Source organism: Schistocerca cancellata, chromosome 6 (genome assembly GCF_023864275.1).
Source record: "Schistocerca cancellata isolate TAMUIC-IGC-003103 chromosome 6, iqSchCanc2.1, whole genome shotgun sequence".
Taxonomy (NCBI): Eukaryota; Metazoa; Arthropoda; class Insecta; order Orthoptera; family Acrididae; genus Schistocerca; species Schistocerca cancellata.
Genome location: NC_064631.1, coordinates 607086181 through 607109157, shown reverse-complemented (window position 1 = coordinate 607109157; position 22977 = coordinate 607086181). Strand labels below are relative to the sequence as shown.

The following is a 22977-nucleotide window of genomic DNA, read 5'->3' as shown; positions in this document are numbered from 1 at the left end:
GTCAGTGAATGCTGCCCTCAGCTGAATGTTGTCTAACTTTATCTTCACCACCTCTGCAAACTGGGGCACATTCCTTTAATGCTAGTTGCCTGGGGTGGGAGCACTTTTAACAGCCAGTGAGAAGGGCAGCACAGCATCATCTTCAGTCCAGTGTGATTAATTACAGTGCATGTGGTCTTGTGAATTTTGAAAATTTGTGGAAAAATTTTCACCATAGACAGAAAAAGCTTTATTTTATAGAAATTACTGCAATTTACATCTAGAGCATTATTAAATTTATTTGTTTACAATCATAATTTTGTTTATTGTACCATAGTCAAGTTGTAGCTCTGTATGAAGTGTGTCAGATGCATATTTGTTCATCTCCAGTTGTGGAAAATTAGAAAGGAGGGTCTGGCCATTCAGACAGCTGGATGAAAGGGACACCCCCTCATGTGAGGATGAATGGAGACAAAATAATGGTGAAGCCATCAGAGTGCAATAGGAGATCTAAGATAGTACATAGTTAAGCATGGTGGCAGCTTCAGTCCAGAGAGATTGAACAGTATGAGAAGTAAAGATCGATTAAGGGATAGAGAAAAGAGAAGTGAAATGAACAGAGCAATTAAGAGCTAGGAGGAAAGTGAAAAAGAAGAAGGAGAAATCAAAAATAAAGAGAAATATTAAGATAAAAAAGTAGTAATGTAATAATTCTCCTTACGAATAGAGTAATAAGTCCACAAACTAAAATTCTTTTTTTACTGTTATATGTATTATGACAGGTACTTGGAACTTTGGCTACTGAGGCTAAGTATTGACTAACCATACTGTCTCCTTGTAATTACATCTTAGAATTGCTGTCTCTTTGTGTCTCGTAAGTGGCAGGATGGTGAACAGAAACCCCCATTACAAAGCCTGAAAAGGATATAGGACAAATTTCTTTTGTAATTTCATGTTCTGCCCTTGACTGGAATCTGACGACAAGTCTCCACCTGCAGTTGGTTACTTTTGTTACTGAAATAAAATGGTTCATTAATTGTGAATAGGAACTAATTAGTTAACATAAACAACATGTTTTTAAGCTGTAAATACTCCTTTTCTTGTTTCAGAGCGTGACATTGTTATGAAGTTACTGTGGACTGTGAAAAGAAACACAAATGATCCTTCAACAAGTGGAATTATCACTGACTCAAGGGATTGGGTTATTCAGGGGCGAGTAAATAATGTCAGAAATCCAGAACTTGATAAGTTGCTAAAGCTGCTGAAAGGAGACAAAGGAGAAAATTACGTTGTGTTGCATAATGTGCTTCCAAAATTTTTAAAAGTTACAAATAGGGAGACAGCTACGCCTGTGCCGCAATTTATGTATGGGAATGGTATGTATAACTCTTAATATTCTTTCGCCTTTCATAACATATCTGAACTTTGACAGTTATACTAATGATTGAAGTGTCAAAATTGTCAGTCACAAACCTACAATTTGTGAACTTGACAGACTTGTTCAAAAATTGAGATAATTAATTATGCAGCACAGTGCTATATACTACATTTTATAAGAAGTAATAATTGTGCTTAGATCTGTTTTGTGTACTTGAAAAGCCCAGATCTAAAACAGCTGAGTGCACTACTTACATTTTAGATATTTTGATATTTGTAACAACAAAGTGCATAGCTCACTAAGGCTATTACTAAATCATCTTACTTTCATTGGTCAGGCAACCCCATGCAACACATGTTGGACAAGGACAGAACACCCATAGGTAATGCTGTGTAATTACAACAAAATGGAAGGGATAGATTGTTACCCACCACATAAGGAGGCATTGAGTCACAAATAGGCACAGTGGAAAAGAATTCTAGAAATGCTCAACTTTCATACTTAGTCTATGATCAGATGTAGAAAACTCACACACAGTCACACAAACACAACTCTTACACAGTATTTCTAGAATTCTTTTTCACTGTGCCTGTCTGTGACTCAATACCTTCTCCATGTGACGGTTAGATCTATCCTTTCCATTTTTTTTATTATTCCATCCTGGATTTTCCATTATGTGTGCAATTATTGTGACAATATCAATACTATAAAAGTATACAATAGGACAAAGCAGCCTCATTGTTATTGTGATTGTTTTATATAAGATCGGTATCTAAATGGCGCACACACACCTTCTGATGTTTAGGGTATAAGATATAAGTTTAATATTAAGCGTGCAAATCTGGAGAAATATATTAAAAACAAAGATTCCATGACTTACCAAACGGGAAAGCGCTGGTAGATAGACAAAAACACACACAAACACACACACACACACACACACACACACACACACACACACACACACACACAGAATTTTTTTTTATTGTGTCTGTCTACCAGCCCTTTCCCGTTTGGTAAGTCATGGAATCTTTGTTTTTAATATATTTTTCCCATGTGGAATGTTTCTTTCTATTTTATTTATATCATTAATTTGAACCCAAAATCTGGATAAAGTTAGATTTGGCAATACTAAAATGTAACAGTAATGCACACCATCTTATGCTCCCCCCTGCCACATTCCTCCTCTAAATAAGCATCTAATTCCGTTTTATTCATAGAACAAATAGTTTATGAACATTCACTCTTCTATTCTATTCTATTCTATTCTGTTCTATTCTTCTGTTCCATTACATCTTACTAGCCTCTGAAAGCTGCCCCATCTCCTGATATCGCTGTATGCAACACATTATTTCCATTGTCACTACCAGAGGGATGGCGTGCTGTTTCCATCCCTATAGTTTAATCATCACCAGCTTTCATTATTTCATTTGAACTAGCATTATGGGTCTTTTTCCTACCATTATCACAGCTGTTGTCTTCGTGTAGCTTTTTGTGACGTACTTTGTCATTTTCTGAAGCACAGTTTGATTTCCCAAGGATCAATATTAATTACTGTCAGTTTTGTGCTCTTTCTGAGTGTCAAAAATTGTACTGTGTAGATTATAATTTGTAAAAAAGCTGTAGTTTTATGTCTATACTTAAAAATGTTTCTCTGTGTGTCATAAATTAAGCAATTATTCATGGAACATGAAATGTTCTGGTGATCTTTTCCAAAACAAATGTCATCCTATCCCACAGATATCATTGTCTGAAAAAAAGCAATGTTGTACTTATTTTGAATCTTTCATGAGACTCAACTCGAGTAGCATATTTCAGGTACTGGAGATTCAGAAAAAAATCATTTGCCACATGTTTACTGTGCTGGTAGAATATCGTGATCAAGGAAATTATGTCTGTTAACTATACTTTCTATTAATTTTTTAAAGTATAATCTTGTGAGGTATGGCTTCAGTTGCTCAGTGGATAAGTGGCAGACTATAAATCCAGGGGTCCAGGATTCGATACTTGTGATGAGAACACAACAAGTGCCATCATTCGATTTCCCAGGAACTTCATTCAGTGGAAGAGGAGTCAAAATAAATGAACATATGTCTCGGCTTACCCATACATACTTGACAATTTCTGAAAAAATGATGGTCAAACTTTATGAGGTACTTTATGTGCCTTTTACTGTGCAATGTCCTCAGTGAAATGGTGGTTTGGTGGTTAGTGTCAAGGTTTTTTTAATTTTGCGCCACTTGTTCAAAACCTGATTATTGTTTTTATTTATTTTATTTTTATTTATTTTATTTTTATTGTTTTCATTTATCTACCCATGTCCATAGAAGGTTACTGCATGAATGTTTCTTATCAAATTAGGGGATACAAGGGTGTGATAGTAATAGTAAAATTACAACTGGATTTCTCAATAAGAGTCATACATTTATTGTACAGTACATATGTGTATAGTATGTTGAGGAGTCACAATATTTTTAAATTATCATATTGTAATACTTCATTCTCATAATAATTCTTATATTTTGCCGTGTGATCTAAGGCATCTTACCACGGTTTGCGTGGCTTCCCCCGTTGGAGGTTCGAGTCCTCCCTTGGACATGGGTGTGTGTGTTGTCCTTAGCATAAGTTAGTTTAAGTTAGATTAAGTAGTGTGTAAGCCTAGGGACCAATGACCTCAGCAGTTTGGTCCCATGGAAGTTACCGCAAATTTCTTTTATTTTATTCATATGTTTATTCTCCAGGAAAATTTAGTGCATTCCCTGGATGGTACCAACTGTAGAAACATTCCAAAGAGAGAACATATTGAACTGTAGGCCCTCTAAAATTGGTTGGATATGCCAGTTCAAGGACTGGAAGAAGGCAAGAGCATATCACCTCCAGTTGGACCATTCTTAGCAAAGCATTTCAGTATTCAAAATGACCTTGAAGTTGAAGACAGTTTTACTATAATCTTGCTCTACAAGAGACTATAATTAATGAGGGCTAACCATTTAGACCATATTCACAATATGAAACAAAACAAAAAAATTGTGCTTCCCATACTCCACCCAAGACTATAAGCTTAGCCTCCAGAGCTTTCCATATTGTTCAGATCCAGTAAGAAAACTGGAGTATTTTCTGCTGTAAGAAAAGCTGCTTTCCATGGAACTATTCATTACTTGTAATATTGTATATCTTGTACAATAATTAAGTAATTTTTTTTGTTCTTTCCATTCAGGATATTCTTATTTTATTGCTTCAAATTTTGCAAATAATAACTTTGATAAAATTTAATTTGATTTTCATGAGCAGAGGACGAGCGATTGTACCGGACTGTTTTCATGAATCTCTACCACGGACAGTTTACGGACCTTCAGAGCACGCAGCAATGGTGGGAAATGACAGAGAACTGCAGCGATATCAACCACAAGCTATATCTCCAGTATCTACCATATTCAGACTGCGACAGTCTTGTCATTTATACATTCAATGATAAAGTGTTTCCAAGGACACTTTCATTCCTTTCTGCAGGAGGGTGAGTAACTTACTACAAGTTTTTCTGCTCCAAATTTACAATCGTTCCCCTCTTACGTAGTATCACCCAGTTCATGTGCTTAACAATATATAATAATTCTTGATGATTTGGAGAACAAATAGAAATAAACAAATGTAATTAACAAAACATTTGATTTGGCCAACAATGGTAGTGTACGTAAAATCAATACTTATTTATTGTGAAATACTTTTTTTATTTCCAATTAATTTGGTTGAAAAGAGGTGGTACTACTATTTAATCAGTCAACAATGCCAGTTGAAGTTTCGTTAACTTCCCCTTCCCTTGTAACTAGACACAGTGTTTCTCCTACAACTGCAAATGTATAAAAAAAATTATGTCTATAGTTTTATCATCAAAACTTAAAAATTATGCTATCACAATAAATTTTGGTTTAGTATTTATCTGCTTATATTATCCACATTCTCAGAGTTAACACTCAGATCTCTTCTTATGAGTCCAGGAACTTATGTGAACCATGCAAATATTTGAGAATTCAGATTTATGTAATATATTTGTAAATTGAAGTTTTTTTAATGATTTGTTTAATCCATTATCCACTTTGATGACCAGTATTCACATAAAAATTGTTACAATTTCTTCTGCTCACATAACTTTGCATTTTCTTTTCAAACTATTTCTATTAGCAGCTCTCCATGAGCACTGCCTAAGAACATGTACATCAAGCTGTAAACTTTGTTTATTTATTTGTTGGTCCTGTGAATGGAGGACTGTACAGTTTACAAAATATATTGGCCCATTCCTGAATTATGATACACATTTCTTGAAATTTGTTACACACATCAGTTAAGCGGAAGGTAATGTTACATAATATTTTGTTATTCTATACACTTTACAAAAACAATCTTATTTGGTACTCCAATTTTGTTTCTCTAGAGACTTTCTTACCATATGTAAGCAGTGCTTGACCAAGCATCTCTTCGCTGTTGATTTGAAATTGTTTCTGGACCTTGCCATTGGTGGGGAGGCTTGCGTGCCTCAGCGATACAGATAGCTGTACTGTAGGTGCAACCACAACAGAGGGTTATCTCTTGATAGGCCAGACAAACGTGTGGTCCCTGAAGAGGGGCAGCAGCCTTTTCAGTAGTTGCAGGGGCAACAGTCTGGATGATTGACTGATCTGGCCCTGTAACACTAACCAAAACGGCTGAAAGCAAGGGGAAACAAAAGCTGTAATTTTTCCCAAGGGCATGTAGCTTTACTGTATGGTTAAACGATGATGGCGTCCTCTTGGGTAAAATATTCCGGAGGTAAAATAGTCCCCCATTCAGATCTCTGGGTGGGGACTACTCAGGAGGACGTTGTTATCAGGAGAAAGAAAACTGGCGTTCCACGGATTGGAGCGTGGAATGTCATATCCCTTAATCTGGCAGGTCAGTTAGAAAATTTAAAAAGGGGAATGGGTAGGTTAAAGTTAGATGTAGTGGGAATTAGTGAAGTTTGGTGCCAGGAGGAACAAGACTTCTGGTCAGGTGAATTCAGGGTTATCAATACAAAACCAAATACAGGTAATGCTGGAGTAGGTTTAATAATGAATTAAAAAATAGGAGTGCGGGTAGGCTACTACAAACAGCATAGTGAACGCATTATTGTGGCCAAGATAGACATGAAGCCCACACCCACCACAGTAGTACAAGTTTATATGCCAACTAGCTCTGCAGATGACGAATAGATTGATTAAATGTATGATGGGTTAAAAGAAATTATTCAGGTAGTGAAGGGAGACGAAAATTTAATAGTCATGGGTGACTGGAATTAGATAGTAGGAAATGGAAGAGAAGGAAACGTGGTAGGTGAATATGGAACGGGGGGTAAGAAATGAAAGAGGAAGCCGCCTGGTAGAATTTTGCAAAGAGCATAACTTAATCATAGCTAACACTTGGTTCAAGAATCATGAAAGAAGGTTGTATACATGGAAGAACCCTGGAGATCCTGAAAGGTTTCAGATAGATTATATAATGGTAAGACAGAGATTTAGGAACCAGGTTTTAAATTGTAAGACATTTCCAGGGGCAGATGTGGACTCTGACTACAATCTATTGATTATGAACTGTAGATTAAAACTGAAGAAACTGCAAAAAGGTGGGAATTTAAGGAGATGGGACCTGGATAAACTGACGGAACCAGAGGTTGGAGAGAGTTTCAGCGAGAGCATAAGGGAACGATTGACAGGAATGGGGGAAAGAAATACAGTAGAAGAAAAATTGGTTGCTTTGAGAGATGAAGTAGTGAAGGCAGCAGAGGATCAAGTAGGTAAAAAGACAAGGGCTAGTAGAAATCCTTGGGTAACAGAAGAAATATTGAATTTAATTGATGAAAGGAGAAAACATAAAAATGCAGTAAATGAAGCAGGCAAAAAGGAATACAAACGTCTCAAAAATGAGATCAACAGGAAGTGCAAAATGGCTAAGGAGGGATGGCTAGAGGACAAATGTAAGGATGTAGAGGCTTATCTGACTAGGGGTAAGATAGATACTGCCTACAGGAAAATTAAAGAGATCTTTGGAGAAAAGAGAACTACTTGTATGAATATGAAGAGCTCAGATGGAGACCCAGTTCTAAGCAAAGAAGGGAAAGCAGAAAGGTGGAAGGAGTATGTGGAGGGTCTATACAAGGGTGATGTACTTGAGGACAATATTATGGAAATGGAAGAGGATGTAGATGAAGATGAAATGGGAGATATGTCACTGCGTGAAGAGTTTGACAGAGCACTGAAAGACGTAAGTCGAAACAAGGCCCCAGAACTAGACAACATTCCATTAGAACTGCTGACAGCCTTGGGAGAACCAGCCCTGACAAAAAAATATTTATGAGACAGGCAAAATACCCTCAGACTTCAAGAAGAATATAATCATCCCAATCCTAAAGAAATCAGGTGTTGACAGATGTGAAAATTACTGAACTGTCACTTTAATAATTCACGGCTGCAAAATACTAACGCGAATTCTTTACAGACGAATGGAAAAACTGGTAGAAGCTGACCTCAGGAAGATCAGTTTGGTTTCCGTGGAAATATCGGAACACATGAGGCAATATTGACCCAACGACTTATCTTAGAAGATAGATCAAGGAAAGACAAACTTACATTTCTAGCATTTGTAGACTTAGAGAAGGCTTTTGACAATGTTGACTGGAATACTCTCTTTCAAATTCTGAAGGTGTCAGGGATAAAATACAGAGAGAGCGAAAGGCTATTTACAATTTGTACAGAAAGCAGATGGCAGTTATAAGAGTCAAGGGGTATGAAAGGGAAGCAGTGGTTGGGAAGGGAGTGAGACAGGGTTGTAGCCTATCCCTGATGTTATTCAATCTGTATATTGAGCAAGCAGCAAAGGTAACAAAAGAAAAATTCGGAGTAGGTATTAAAATCCATGGAGAAGAAATAAAAACTTTGAGGTTCACCGATGACATTGTAATTCTGTCAGAGACAGCAAAGTACTTGGAATAGTAGTTGAACGGAATGGACAGTGTCTTGAAATGAGGGTATAAGATGAACATCAACAAAAGCAAAATGAGGATAATGTAATGTAGTCAAATTAAGTCGGGTGATGCTGAGGGAATTAGATTAGGAAAGGAGACACTTAAAGTGGTAAATGATTTTGCTATTTGGGGAACAAAATAAGTGATGATGGTCGAAGTAAAGAGGATATAAAATGTAGACTGGCAATGGCAAGGAAAGCGTTTCTGAAGAAGAGAAATTTGTTAACATCGAGTATAGATTTAAGTGTCAGGAAGTCGTTTCTGAAAGTATTTGTATGGAGTGTAGCCATGTATGGTAGTGAAATGTGGATGATAAATAGTTTGGACAAGAAGCGAATAGAAACTTTCAAAATGTGGTGCTACAGAAGAATGCTGAAGATTAGATGGGTAGATCGCATAACTAATGAGGAGGTATTGAATAGAATGGAGGAGAAGAGAAGTTTGTGGCACAACTTGACCAGAAGAAGGGATCGGTTGGTAGGACATGTTCTGAGGCATCAAGGGATCACAAATTTAGCATTGGAGGGCAGCGTGGAGGGTAAAAATCGTAGAGGGAGGCCAAGAGATGAATACACTAAGCAGCTTCAGAAGGATGTAGGTTGCAGTAGGTACTGGGAGATGAAGAACCTTGCACAGGATAGAGTAGCATGGAGAGCTGCATCAAACCAGTCTCTGGACTGAAGACCACAACAGTAACAACAACATTATACAGTTTGATGCCAGGAGGGAGTTCACACTGATCTCTACTCAAGAACTACTCTTCGGAGACGTTTCTCAGCAGTGTTGGTGCCAAAACAAAGAAAAAGAATGCAAAAGTATGACTTTATATAATATCATCACTTAGTACAACAGCTAGATAATGTAAAATAACTGTTATTGAAAGAAACACATTTGAAAAATTCTCAGAATTTAAAATTTCACTGTTCACAAAGTGTTGCAAATAATTCTGATATGATGTGTTCATTTAGTTTGAAAATGTTAGTACTTTTAAGTTTGTTCTGATTTTCCTTTCAAAATCAATTTCTTATTACCAGAAATGATATATCTACTTCTTGCACCGGCACTGATGGTGAGTTACCTACTTCTGATTGCAAAAATAAGTCAACTGCTAGTGTAAACACATTTGATTGTGAAGAAATACATACTAATGTTGAAATATACGAGAATTGTTTAAATCATTGACTACAAAGTGAAATCATCTGAAATACCCTGTTATTCATGGATGCTGTTTTGTGAAGTTCAGCCAGCATATCCTCTGCTGTCCAGTTGGCTTCCTATTCTCATCTTCTTTCCTAATATTGAAGTGGTGATTTAGATGATACTCCCAATCAATATCCTTATCATGGGTTATTTCATTAACAACATAAGGTTTGTCACCCTTTCTTCTTGCACACCTAACAATAGTCTTTTGGTCTGTAGTAATTGCCAAATTGAGTTGCATTCCATTTCACTGTAACCAACAACCGTGCATTTTAAATCAATGGTTTCTAGGTTAGGTATTAAGTAAACAGCAGCCGAGCACATTGAGGTAACAAATTTGTTATTTGTTTCTCTTGTGTTCTCCGTAGCAATCACTAAAACAGGAAATTTTGTTTACCATTGCAGGGAGAAATTTGAAATTTTTGCACAAACAACCTGCCATCTTGTACCTTCCTTGATTTCCCTCTATTTCTGACCACAGATATTTTCAGAAATGTACAGTCTCAGTTTCCACATCCCAAAAAAGTTCACTGTCATCTATGCATGACCTGAGTACCATTGGGTAAATAAAGATGAACTTAAACCTAATTATAATGCTCACCTTTTAGCAAAAGATAGCACTCAAGAGGAGAAGAAACTAGACGAGAAGCAAGCAGCAAGCAGATGCAACATTTGTAAGTTCAGCTTTAATCTCCAGCAAGTTTTGTTAGTACCAACTGATCCCACCAATTATTCTTTGTCTAATAAGCAATGATAGAAATCTTTCAATTTTACATTGTATGACCTATAATCAAAATAAGGAGATTGTTTCACATGGTTGGAAATAGAAAGAAAATGAGGAAGCTGTGAGATAGAAAGCTGTTTGTAAAAGTATTTCAAATCCCTCCCTGCAATGATAAACCACAACATTTCCTGTTTTAGTGATTACAGTGGAGGACATAATCTAAAAAAAATTTTTGCTGCAATGTGCTGTTCGGGAAATACCTACCCTAGAAGCCATCGATTCAAAATTCGTGGTTGTTGGTCATAGTGAACCTGAATGCTGCTCAATAATTCAGTAATCCCTACAGAGCAATTTTCACCCTTTACAGCATAAACTGGACAAGAGCAATGTTCACCAAACATTGTTGGCAGTTTAGACAGTATTATTAAGGAACAGTCCGCAGCTCGTGGTCTCATAGTAGTGTTCTCGCTTCCCGAGCATGGAGTCCTGGGTTCGATTCCCGGCGGGGTCAGAGATTTTCACTTGCCTCGAGATGACTGGGTGTTGTTGTGTCATCTTCATCATCATCATTCATCCCCATTATGGTCAGAGGAAGGCAGTGGCAAACCACCTCCACTAGGACCTTGCCTAGTGCAGCGGTGCAGGTCTTCTGCATCCCTCCCCACTCTCCGTCAAGGAGTATGGGACTTCATCATCATCATTAATGAACAGGCTACGACATTGAAGTATTACAACTACATAACTCAGTATATCAAGTTCTAGCATTATAGTTATCTCCTCATTGGCAGCCCATAGTGTGGCACAACTGGGCAGCTCAAGATATCTATTTTTTGTTGAAATGTGTATTTGTCACTACAGTAAATCCTGAGTAATATCCAGTTGTAGCATTAAATTACCTAGTTGTAGCATTAAACATGGCACATCAAGTGGGCCAGAGTCATATAGATAAATCAAAAGTGCAAAAAAAAATAGTTACCTAGTTGGCGATACACTATCATAGCATACCGAAGTTGGTCATGACTCATCTACAGGAGGCGATATTTCAATACTGCCAATAGGCACACATAAAAGTGCCATACGCTATCCTAGTTTTTGGAACAAATAGTACCTATTTGTAACTTGCTTTTGCCTCTTAACTTTCCCCAACCTACCTGTCTTGCTCCTCAAGTATGTAATCATACTGTTGATTTATAACAACAAATTTTAAATCTATTATTTTTTCTTTTGCAACAGATTTTCTGGGTAGTATGGATATGGTTTTTAATTTTTCTAACACTGTAATTCAAAATTTCAGTGTAATAGTTACAAAATATTACTGTATTCTCATTAATTGTCAAATAACAAAATTAGTGTTTGTTTTCATTGTTTTATTACATAACTGTTTAATTACATAACTTTGTTTCATTTGTAGCAGAACTGTCCCTTTAAGTTTGCACACAAGATAGGTTACTTTAAACAGTTATGGTGCAGAAATCAAGTATTCTGTGTAAGTAACAGTTTCTATAAACTTCACCCGTTAGTTATCAAAATGTTGACACTCCTTTCTTTGACACTCCTGTGTGTGTTTTTTCTGCTTCTGTATGAGTCTCAAAAGCCCTGACAAGTTTTAGCCCAAGTGATTGAAAATTCATATTTCTAATTTTATTAATCATGCAATTCATTATTTTACATGGAATAGCATTTATTATATATAAATTGCTCAGTGATAGTCATAACTTATTGCACATTGTAATCTTACCCTCCCTCATATCACCTGTTGATTTTCATTCCTTTTGTAATTAGCTTCAAGAGGAGTAAGATTTACAAATAACTTTTTTACTTGTCTTCTTTTCTTTTAGTTGGCCCCAGTTCGTCACATCTAGAGGTTGGTTCTTGAGGTTGAAATTTTTGACATTGTAGGTTCCAAATGACATGATAATGTTGAAGTAAGCGTGTTCCGTAATTTCTGTTTCTGAAATTTTATTATGTCACATTTTTCTATATCAGACTGTCTTTACAATCTCCACTTTTAAATCAAGAATTAAATTGTTATTGCCAAAATTGAAAAACACATCTGATCACATCAGAGGCATACCCACTACTACTAACTCATTCTGCGGTACTATCAATGTTCCAAAGAGTTTACAAACTTTCTGCCAAATGACTCTTTACCAATCCATACCATTATTCTGTAAATGATTCCAGAAATAAAGTTCATAATTGGCATCAGATTGTGCAATTAATAATAGGAATCTTAAGTGTGCCGAAAATTTCGTAATTTCAGATGTTTCTAAAAGAAGAGTAATTTTAACTGAACATATAGTGCTAGTGCATATTGATTGTGATAAAGAAAATAAAAAATTTCCTTTTATTCATTTTAGCATGAAATATAATACATTGTATGCAAAATCATATGAAATTCTTTTAGTTAAACAGCTGAGATAATATTGATCTGTTTAAAAGATAGAAAGTATTTTTGGTATCGATAACTTCTTTTGAATTAAGGTAATGTTAGAGGAGGGTGTCCTTTTACAATGTTGATGCTCATAACTTACAAACAGTTGGTTTAAATACTAACAAAGAGATAGAGGGGCTGGCCAGTACTTACCTCAGCTCAGTACAGCTGATAGATAACACAAAACAGAACAGAAAATTTACATTCCTAGCTTTCGGAACTTTGTTCCTTCATCAGGGAGGAGAGAGGGGAAAAAGGGAAGAAGGGAAAGTGGATTTAGTTACTCACATCCCAGGTTATGAAGCAACAGGGAAAGGTAAACAGGGAGGGTAGCAAGGTTGGAGGCATGGTTGTCAGAGGAAAGCCAAAGATCTTATAAAAAGGAGAGGGAAAAAGAAGAACACTGAAGAGTAAATGGGAGTGAGGTTGGTTAATGTAGGTTCAGTCCAGAGAGATGGCAGGATGAAAGGATGTGTTGGAGTGCAAGTTCCCAACTCCGCAGTTCCAAGGGACTGGTGTTGGGTGGGAGAAGCCAAATGGAACGTACGTTGTAGCAGGTTCCTAGGTCCCTAGAATTATGCTGGATGGCATGCTCTGCTACTGGGTATTGGACATCTCCTAGGCGGACAGTTTCTGTGCCCGTTCATGCGCTCAGCCAGTTTAGTTGTCGTCATACCGCTGTAAAAGGCTGTGCAGTGCAGGCATGTCAGCTGATAAATGACATGTGTTGTTTCACATGTGGCCCTGCCTTGAATTGTGTATGTTTTACCAGTAGGGGGGCTGGAGTAGGTCGTTGTGGGGGGATGCATGGGGCAGATCTCGCAGCGGTGTCGGTTACAGGGGTAGGAACTGCGGGGTAGAGAAGGTGGTCTGGGAACATTGTAGGGTTTGACAAGGGTGTTACGGAGCTTAGGGGGGTGACGAAAGGCAACTCTGGATGGTGTGTGGAGAATATCGTCAAGTGATGATCTCATTTCAGGGCTTGGCTTGAGAAAGTCATATCCCTGGCGGAGTAATTTGTTGATGTATTCGAGGCCAGGATAATATTGGGTGACAAGGGGGATGCTTCTGTGTGGTCTGGGGGTAGGAACATTGTTGTTGGACGGGGAGGAATGTATTGCTCGGGAGATCTGTTTGTGGACAAGGTCTGCAGGATAGTTGCAGGAGAGGAAAGCACTGGTCAGGTAATTGTTGAGGGATTCGTCACTGGAGCAGATACGTTTGTCACGAATACCTAGGCTGTAGGGAAGGGAGCGTTTGATGTGGAATGGATGGAAGCTATCAAAGTGAAGGTACTGTTGTTTGTTTGTGGGTTTGATGTGGACAGAGGTGTGGATGTGAGCTTCAACAAGATGAAGGTCAACATCCAGGAAGGTGGCTTGGGTTTTGGAGAAGGACCAGGTGAAATTCAGACTCGAAAAGGAGTTGAGGTTATGGAGGAAATTAAGGAGTGTTTCTTCACCATGAGTCCAGACCACAAAGATATCATCTATAAACCTGTACCTGGCCAGGGGAAGCAGCTGTTGGGTCTTCAGGAAAGCCTCCTCCATGCGGCCCATGAAGAGGTTGGCATAGGACGGAGCCATGCTGGTTCCCATGGTCATTCTCCTGATTTGTTTGTAGGTCTGGCCTTCAGAAGTGAAGTAATTATGGGTGAGGATGAAGTTGGTAAGTGTGATAAGGAACGAGGTTTTTGGAAGATCTTTGGGTGGGTGTTGGGAGAGGTAGTGTTCAAGGGCAGAGAGACCATGGGTATGTGGGATGTTTGTGTAAAGGATGTAGCATCTATGGTGACAAGAAAGGTTTCAGGTGAGAGGGGAGTGGGAATGGATTTGAGGTGTTCTAGGAAGGGGTTTGTGTCTTTTATGTAGGATGGGAGTCTGCAGGTGATAGGTTGGAGGTGTTGGTCTACCAGAGCTGAAATACATTCTGTTGGGGCCTTGAAGCCTGCCACAATTGGATGGCCAGGATGGTTCTCTTTGTGGATTTTGGGTAATAGGTAGAAGGTAGGGATACGTGGCTCAGGTGGAGTGAGTAGGTCTATGGAAGCCGTTGTGAGGCCTTGTGAGGGACCTTGGATTTTTAGGATTTTATGCAGCTCAGTCTGGATGGAGGGAATGGGATCCTGGGTAACAGCTTTGTAGGTTGAGGTGTCGGAGAGTTGACGCAGTCCTTCTGCCACATACTCCACACGGTCAAGTACCACAGTTGTGGAGCCATTATCCGCTGGGAGGATGACAATAGAGCAGTCTGTTTTCAGCTCCTTAATGGCACGGGATTCAGCTGGGGTGATGTTGGGGGTTGTCGGGATGTTCTTCAAGAAGGACTGGGAGGCAACACTGGATGTGAGGAATTCCTGAAATGTCTGCAAGGAATGGTTTTGGAGGAGGGGAGGAGGATCCCTTTAGGAAGGCAGTTGGAACTGTTCTAGACAAGGTTCGACACTGGGTTTAGTATTTGGGTGCTGTGTTTTGGTGGTGAAGTGATATTTCCAGTTGAGGTTCCGGGTGAATGAGAGGAGATCTTTAACCAGAGCAGTGTGGTTGAATTTAGGTGTGAGGCTAAAGGTTAAGCCTTTTGATAGAACAGATCTCTCTGTAGGAGAGAGGGATCTGGATGAGAGGTTTAGAACTGAATTGGGACTTGTTGTATGTGGCATTTGACTGTGGTTATAGTTGAGATTTGGTCTGTATGGGGTATGTGCTGGGATTGGGAGATTGAGTAGGGAAAGTGGATTTAGTTACTCACAACCCAGGTTATGAAGCAACAGGGAAAGATAAACAGGGAGGGTAGCAAGGATGGAGGCATGGTTGTCAGATGGAAGATCTTTGGCTTCCCTCTGACAACCATGCCTCCATCCTTGCTACCCTCCCTGTTTATCTTTCCCTGTTGCTTCATAACCTGGGTTGTGAGTAACTAAATCCACTTTCCCTTCTTCCCTTTTTTCCCCTCTCTCCTCCCTGATGAAGGCACAAAGTTCCAAAAGCTAGGAATGTAAATTTTCTGTTCTGTTTTGTGTTATCTATCGGCTGTACTGAGCTGAGGTAAGTACTGACCAACCCCTCTATCTCTTTGTTAGTATTTGTTTCACATCTTTATATGAGATTTTCCATTAATCATTTACACAGTTGGATTAGACATGGCTGCCTAGTAACACATAGCCAATCCTCTTGTCCTAAAGAGATTTCGTGACATGACCCCAGAAAACATCAGAAGCATGGCCCAACAACCACTTCCCACAACACTTGGAGATCCACACATCTCACTCAGTGGCATTCCAGTTCTACATCTACATCTAAATATATATTCTACAAACCACTGTGAAGCACATGTCAGAGGGTACTTCCCTTTGTACTATATATCTATATAAAGGTATCTTCTTGTTCCATGTGTGTATGACGAAGGGGAAGAAAGACTGCTTAAATGCATGTGCATGTTGTAGTTGGTTGAATCATGTCTTTGCAGCCCTTACATAAGCAATAAGTACAATACTACTCCTAGATTCTTGGTCTTCAAATTTTGCCAATAGGCTTTCGCGGGATATGGGATGTGTGTACAAGCATCTACCAATTCAGGTTTTCCACCATTTTCCCACAGCACACTTAATGTGAGTTGAACAAACTTGTGATCATTTGTGCTGTACTTCTTCATACGCATTTAATATCCCTCATTAGTCTTAGTTGATGTGGATCCTGCTCACTGTAGTGGTATTCTAAGATGAGACATAAATAAATAAAAATAAAAAATAACATGAGTGAAGTAGTTTTAAAGTTCTTGCATAACTTTTTTTTTAATTATGCACAGGTTCTTACATATTTTGATAGGGTTTAAAGATTTCATGGCTTGATTTGCAGCACTTCGTTTGTTGGCACATAGTTCTTGTTTGCCTCTTTGTTCACAAAATTCACTTATGTTTTTCCTACTTTTGTTGTTCTCAGTTTGACAGGCTGGAGTAAACTTGTTTCCAGTAACAAACTTCAAAGAATGTGGTTGCTTGTTTTCACTTACTGGTCTGCTTTTGGTATAAATTATTTCACAGGCTAGAATTACCTTTGTACTGAGAACTACTTCCAATGCCTGTGTTTTCTTTTTGTTTACAAATGAATTTCTGTATGTGCTCTGCTTAATCACAGCTTATGATTTTCTTTCATGAGCTATGCAATTTATTATGCATAATTTCAACAATTTTCTGCAGACTCTTAATATGTTCATATAGCTTTTTTGTAACGTCACTGTAGTGCACACATTGATAGTTTTCAACCACAAAACTGTGACACTCGCACACAGGAGTATTACAGACTGTCAAACTCACACCATATTGCATACCACTATGTTGTATACATTCATAGAATAGTGTTAAGTAGCACAATATTAGAAATCTCACAAATTTATCAAAATATTAATTTGTTTTGGTGCATGAACATTAACTAAACACTCAGTCTTGTCTCAGCTGACTTGAGCAAAACTCATTTCCTCTTGTGTACAGAAGTATAGACATCCTACAAAATGTATAGCCACTCAGTTTTTAAGCTAAAAATAATGTAATAATACTGCAGGCATCACTTACATTTTGCTAGAAATAGTTATGGACAGACAAGATAACTATCACGACACAAACTTTATGGTCATTAACTCGTTGGGGTGAAGTGAGATGATGTCGTGTCTAAAATTACCCTCTGTGACACACTTAACAGTATATCCAAAATGTTGATGTAGATAGAGTTTGCCAGAGTTTTAAGGGGTAGAGCCATGTAGCAGCTGACCCTCGCAGCCAGTGGCGTTATATCAGGGAAACTTGACCTTCTGTGAAGGTTCAGTGCTTCAACATGGACAATCTCACATTCATCTCAAAATACTAGTTCTTTGTACAGAACTTGGTTATAGAGATCTGAAGTTTTAACTTTATACTTGTCAGATAAGAGCATATTTTCTCATTATGTGTATGCCCATAGCAAATGAAAACCCCTTGATATTGCCCATTCACTTTTGGTAGAATGTCATGTAAGCTTCTGGAAAGGTGTGAATAATTATATTTGTAGTGTTTCAGGTTGAGGACAACATGCATTACGTCAGCAGGAGGTTACTGAGACATTAGGAGGTTACTGAGACATTGTGACTGTTGTCTTCCAACAGTGAAAGTTATAGACATAGGCTTTGTCAGCAATAAATTTGTGTGTGTGTGTGTGTGAGAGAGAGAGAGAGAGAGAGAGAGAGAGAGAGAGAGAGAGAGAGAGAGAGAGAGAGAGAGATAATAATATAGACACGCACTGACAGAAAAAAAACTGCAACACCAAAAAATAATTACTATAGAGTAATGAAATTTTGAGAATACATTTGTCTAGGTAACATATGTAGATGATTAACACTGCAAGATCACAGGTTATTGCAATTGTGAGGTATCCCATTGCAAATGTGAAATGCTGGTACATTAATAAATGGTGTAACCACCAGAATGTAGAATGGAAGCATGCAAACATGCACGCATTGTGTTATACAGGTGCCAGATGCCTGTTTGCGGGATGGAGTTCCATGCCTGTTGGATTTTGTTGGTTAATACAGGTATGGGTAATGCTGGTTGTGGATGATGCTGGAATTGTCATCCAGTGATGTCCCAATTGTGCTTAATTGGAGACAGATCCGGTGATCGAGCAGGCTTAGCCAACATGTTGGCATTTTGTAGAGCATGTTGGGTTACAAGAGCAGCGTGTGGGCAAGCATTATCCTGTTGGAAAACACCTCCTGGAATGCTGTTCATGAATGGCAGCACAACAGGTCGAATTACCCGATCGACGTAGAGATTTGTAGTCAGGGTGTGGGATAACCACAGCAGTGCTCCTGCTGTCAGATGAAGTCACACCCTACACCATAACTCCAGGTGTAGCTCCATTGAGTCTAGGATGTAGATAGGTTGGTTCAGGCCCTCAACTGGCCTCCTCTGAGCCAACACACGGTCATCACTGGCACTGAGGCAGAACCAGCTTTAGTTCTCACTTGAAACCACTGAAGTCGCAAATGGCAGTGGCTTGAGGTCAGTGGAATGCAGGCTACAGGGCATCTGGCTTGGAGCTGTCCTTTGAAGTACATGATTTGGAATAGTTCATTGTGCCACTGTGGTGCCCAGTGCTGCCCAAGTTGCTGCTGGAGATGCAGTACAATGTGCCAGAGCCATATGCCAAACACAATGGTCTTCCCTTTCGGTAGTGCCATGTGGCCGTCGAGACCCCATTCTTCTTGCGACCAAATGTTCCTGTGACCAATGCTGCCAGCAGTTGGGTACAGTGGCTACATTCCTGCTAAGTCTTTCTGCAGTATTGCAGATGGGACGTCCAGCTTCTTGAAGCCATATTACACGACCTCATTTAAATGCATTAAGGTGTTGATAATGGTGTCTTTGTCACCTTAAAAAGACATTCTTGACTAACATCCACTCACCGTATTGAATCTCAAAGGTAACTAATGCTCGTGACCTTTACTGTGTATATTTAAAGCAAACTTGATTTGTGTCCTCATAGTGGCACTACTAGCGCCACTCGTATGTGACTGGTGTGAAAATTGAATAAACATCATCTTTCTCATGTAGAAACGCACCTACCAACTTTTGTTTATGTTGCACAAATTCTTTTTTTGTGTAACGATTTTTGTTACATAATTTTGTAGTTTCTGGAGCTCCACTGAAGAAAGATTTTTGTTAAGAAACTGTGTAGCAGGCTGTTCAACTTTATCACGGAAGTATGTCTTACTGACTAGCTCTCCTACAAATTAACTGTAACTTTTTTGTGTGGGCCTTTTGTTCACATTAATGACTAGAACAGATACAGTGATGCAAACATGGATCACCACGCTCACAGTCTAGGTGCAGAGTTCATAGACTGATAAATCAAAATACATGCTCTTTTAGTGGGTGAGTTCGTTTTGTTCTTGCATCACTCTGAGGAGCTACCATGTACTGATATTCCTTTTTCCTTGTGCTCTACACCAGAAAGCAACTTTCTATTACAAGCAGGCTAGATCAGTCACCGTGTAGTTTTAGAGGTCTATATTGAGTAACCATCTTGCTTTGGAGAAGGAGTAATGATACCTCGGTTAGCATATGTTTTGAGTTTGTGTGTACCATGCAACATATAATTTGAAAGTCCATTGTTATGTCATTTTCTCAAATAAATTTAAATTAATGTACCCTTGTACCTACTATTTGTCCATGTATAGATGCTGAATAGATCCAAAAAGTTTGATAAAGAATATTGACTGAAGCTTACATCTAACGATAAAAGTTGCATCTCATAGCTCTTGGCCATATAGAATTCCCCTCTCGCCCTCCTCAATGTGATATGCATTCTGCACATATTGCTCCTTTAAATCAATTAATGAGACATTTTTGTATAAAATATGCATACAGTTTGTGTGTATGAAATAGGAAAAAATGTGTGCTAAGAGTGGGGCGGGGGTAATTGACTTTGATATGTATTTCAGTTGACAAGTATTTTGCTGCGTATTAGAAGAAATTGACATGAAATGTTCTTTTATTTCCCGATACTCTCATAAGCAGTGTTATATCCTTGAGAAAAGTTGTAATTGTTTTTTCTTTATTTTTGTAAATATTTTGTTTATTGAAACAGAACACTGAGATAAAATGTTTTTTTACTAGAATCATCGGCTTATATACAACAATGGTATTGGTAGCCGGTAGAGTGATTCGTGGCTTCATCTCTGGAGCATCCTATAAGATAATGTTTACTGAACTTCCTAATGTGGATCGTGTTCTACAGGTAAATTATAGACTTATCAATGGTCCAGAATACTGTTATTTATTAATGTGTATGTTTACATTGTCAGAATCATCGGTCTGTACACCACTTTGGTGTTGGTTGCAAGTAGCTTGTTGAGGAATCACTTCACTGGACTTTGCTTCAAGATAATGTTTGATGACATGCCTAATGTGGATAGGATTCTTCAGGTAAGAGGAGTTCCCTGAATTGCTGAAGTAGCGGCTTCAGTGGATGCTCCAGTTAGCTGGCTGAACAGTGTGCTTGGAGGAATTCCAGTTACCATCTTAGAAGTGCTATATCTGCTTTCATTTTTATGTCCATTTCATTCACATCTGACTTAGATTCAGCAGGAAGAAGCTGGAATTTTAGCTTTCTGTGCCATGTGCTTGATGAGACAATAGGATTCAATAAATGTACAAATATTTTCAAAGAACAGGTTATGTCCCATTATGTTTCACTGCTCTGCTGTATGTTGTAACACATCACAAATGAAATCAGTCGGCATCTGTAAATACGTCCAAATAAACATACATTTGTTTCTTTTTCTTAATAGGTCCACATTTAGTTTGGATCTTTTCCTTTAGAAAAATTCAAAATATATCATGCATAATGTGTACATAGCATAAAATTTCATCGTGTACATAATCATTATCATCAGTCTTTTTTATTTTGCGTTTACATATCTCATTGCTAAAGCATCAGACAAGCACTTGTATAAGCACATTCTTCTTCTTCCTCCTTACATTCCATAGAAAAAGCGTCGTTGCAAATTTCAGTATTATTGTAGGCGCAATAAATGTATGTATATTTTAAGTTTTATTCAGATCCACCATTTTAATGTATCTCATCTGGAGTTTCTCTCTCTCTCTCTCTCTCTCTCTCTCTCTCTCTCTCTCTAGATGTCAGTATTGGCCTGTGTCAGCTTCCTCCACCCTTTAATTCTTTTTCAGTTCTGCAATTTAAAGCACAGGTATCTAAGGCTGAATGTTGTAAAGCACTTCAATGTTTTACCATTTAGTCATAAGTTATATTACTAGTGTAAATATTGTTATACATTTCTTACATACATTTGTTTACAAGTAAGAAAAAATAAATATATAATAAATAAGCATATACAATGTTAATCTATAAATTATATTTCAGCTATGTCACGACATATACCTTGTGAGAGAAAGTGGTGAACTTGCCTTAGAAGAAGATTTGTTTGCTAAGCTTGTCTTCCTCTACCGGTCACCAGAAACACTTATCAAATGGACCAGACCGAGAGAGGAAGGGGAACTTGAAGGCGATGAAGCAGGAGATGTTCGATCAGCTGCTATGCAGTAATCATAGTGCAGTGGTTATTAATTTGAAGATAGGATGCATTGTGCTGTGTGTCCATACTATATGAAACAGTTTCATTTTGCTTTGAGAAAAAAGTGGATTATGGACAACATTGCTGTTTCAGAAAAGATCAGATTACTTACTGAAGTAATTTCCAGTTCCTCAAGTATCAGTCTGTTACATGACAAAGAAACATTTTCAGGGAGTTTATTCTTATGTGAAACATGGTTGACATTAATCCAGAAGATGTAGCTGTGCTGTTTTAAGCATCTGTATAATATTGCAAAAAAAAGGGAGCTGAACTCCACAAATAATCCATAAAAAGTAAAAAGATTGAAGTTTGACTTCCTCAGTGACATTGGACAACATTCAGATGATGTGGCATGTGTTGCTTGCAAGGCTGAAGTATTTCAAATACTATTTTATTTACATTGCCTAAATGAACATAGTAATGCTGTATTTATATATTCTTTATATTTAATATGATACTGATGGGTAGTGCTTTTTAACATAATTGTAATTGATACAAATATTTAGTGAACTTTTATATACTTTTATATGCTAGTGTGAACATGATCATATAACTGCTGAATGATAAATGCTATTTTGTGGAATTTAGCACATTACTTTACAATACAGTCCTGTTTGTATGAATGATTTATACTAATGAGATTTGTAGTGGTTGTTTTGTATGGTGCAGTGAAAATGACTGGAGATTGTGATTATATTTCATCCAGTGACTTATATATAAAACAATTTTGTATATCTATGTTTCAATTAATAATGTTTATTTTTAATTACTGGCATGCAAGAACTTCCACACATCCACAAACTGTTGCAAAAATATGCTGTTCATATGCAAATGAATAAAAGAGCTTTTTTTTACATACATGAACAATTAGTATTTTTGTTTTTATTTATCAGTAAGTAATGAAAAGTTGTACACATTTAGATATTGACAGTCAGTAACACTATCATTCAGTTTAGCTCCTGTTGTGAACTTTGCTACTAGGTATGTAAATGCTCTGAGACTGCTATTGATAATATCTTTGTAAACAAATCTAGGGAAAAAAGTCATATCACAAAACCAATAGTGAATGGGCTATCTGATCATGATATCTTGTGTTAATTGTTGAAACT

At 37.8% G+C, this 22977-nt stretch overlaps 1 protein-coding gene across 1 annotated transcript in view; it reads left to right on the top strand.

Annotated features, from left to right (window-relative positions):
• Window positions 1-22720, top strand: part of LOC126088449 (piezo-type mechanosensitive ion channel component) — a 724612-nt gene extending 701892 nt beyond the window's left edge. The window contains exons 44-47 of the mRNA XM_049906591.1: window positions 1089-1355; window positions 4649-4871; window positions 20582-20702; window positions 21658-22720. Coding sequence (XP_049762548.1) covers window positions 1089-1355; window positions 4649-4871; window positions 20582-20702; window positions 21658-21840 — 794 coding nt within the window. The 3' untranslated portion in view covers window positions 21841-22720. The remainder of the gene's footprint in view (window positions 1-1088; window positions 1356-4648; window positions 4872-20581; window positions 20703-21657) is intronic.
• Window positions 22721-22977: the final 257 nt, after the last annotated feature.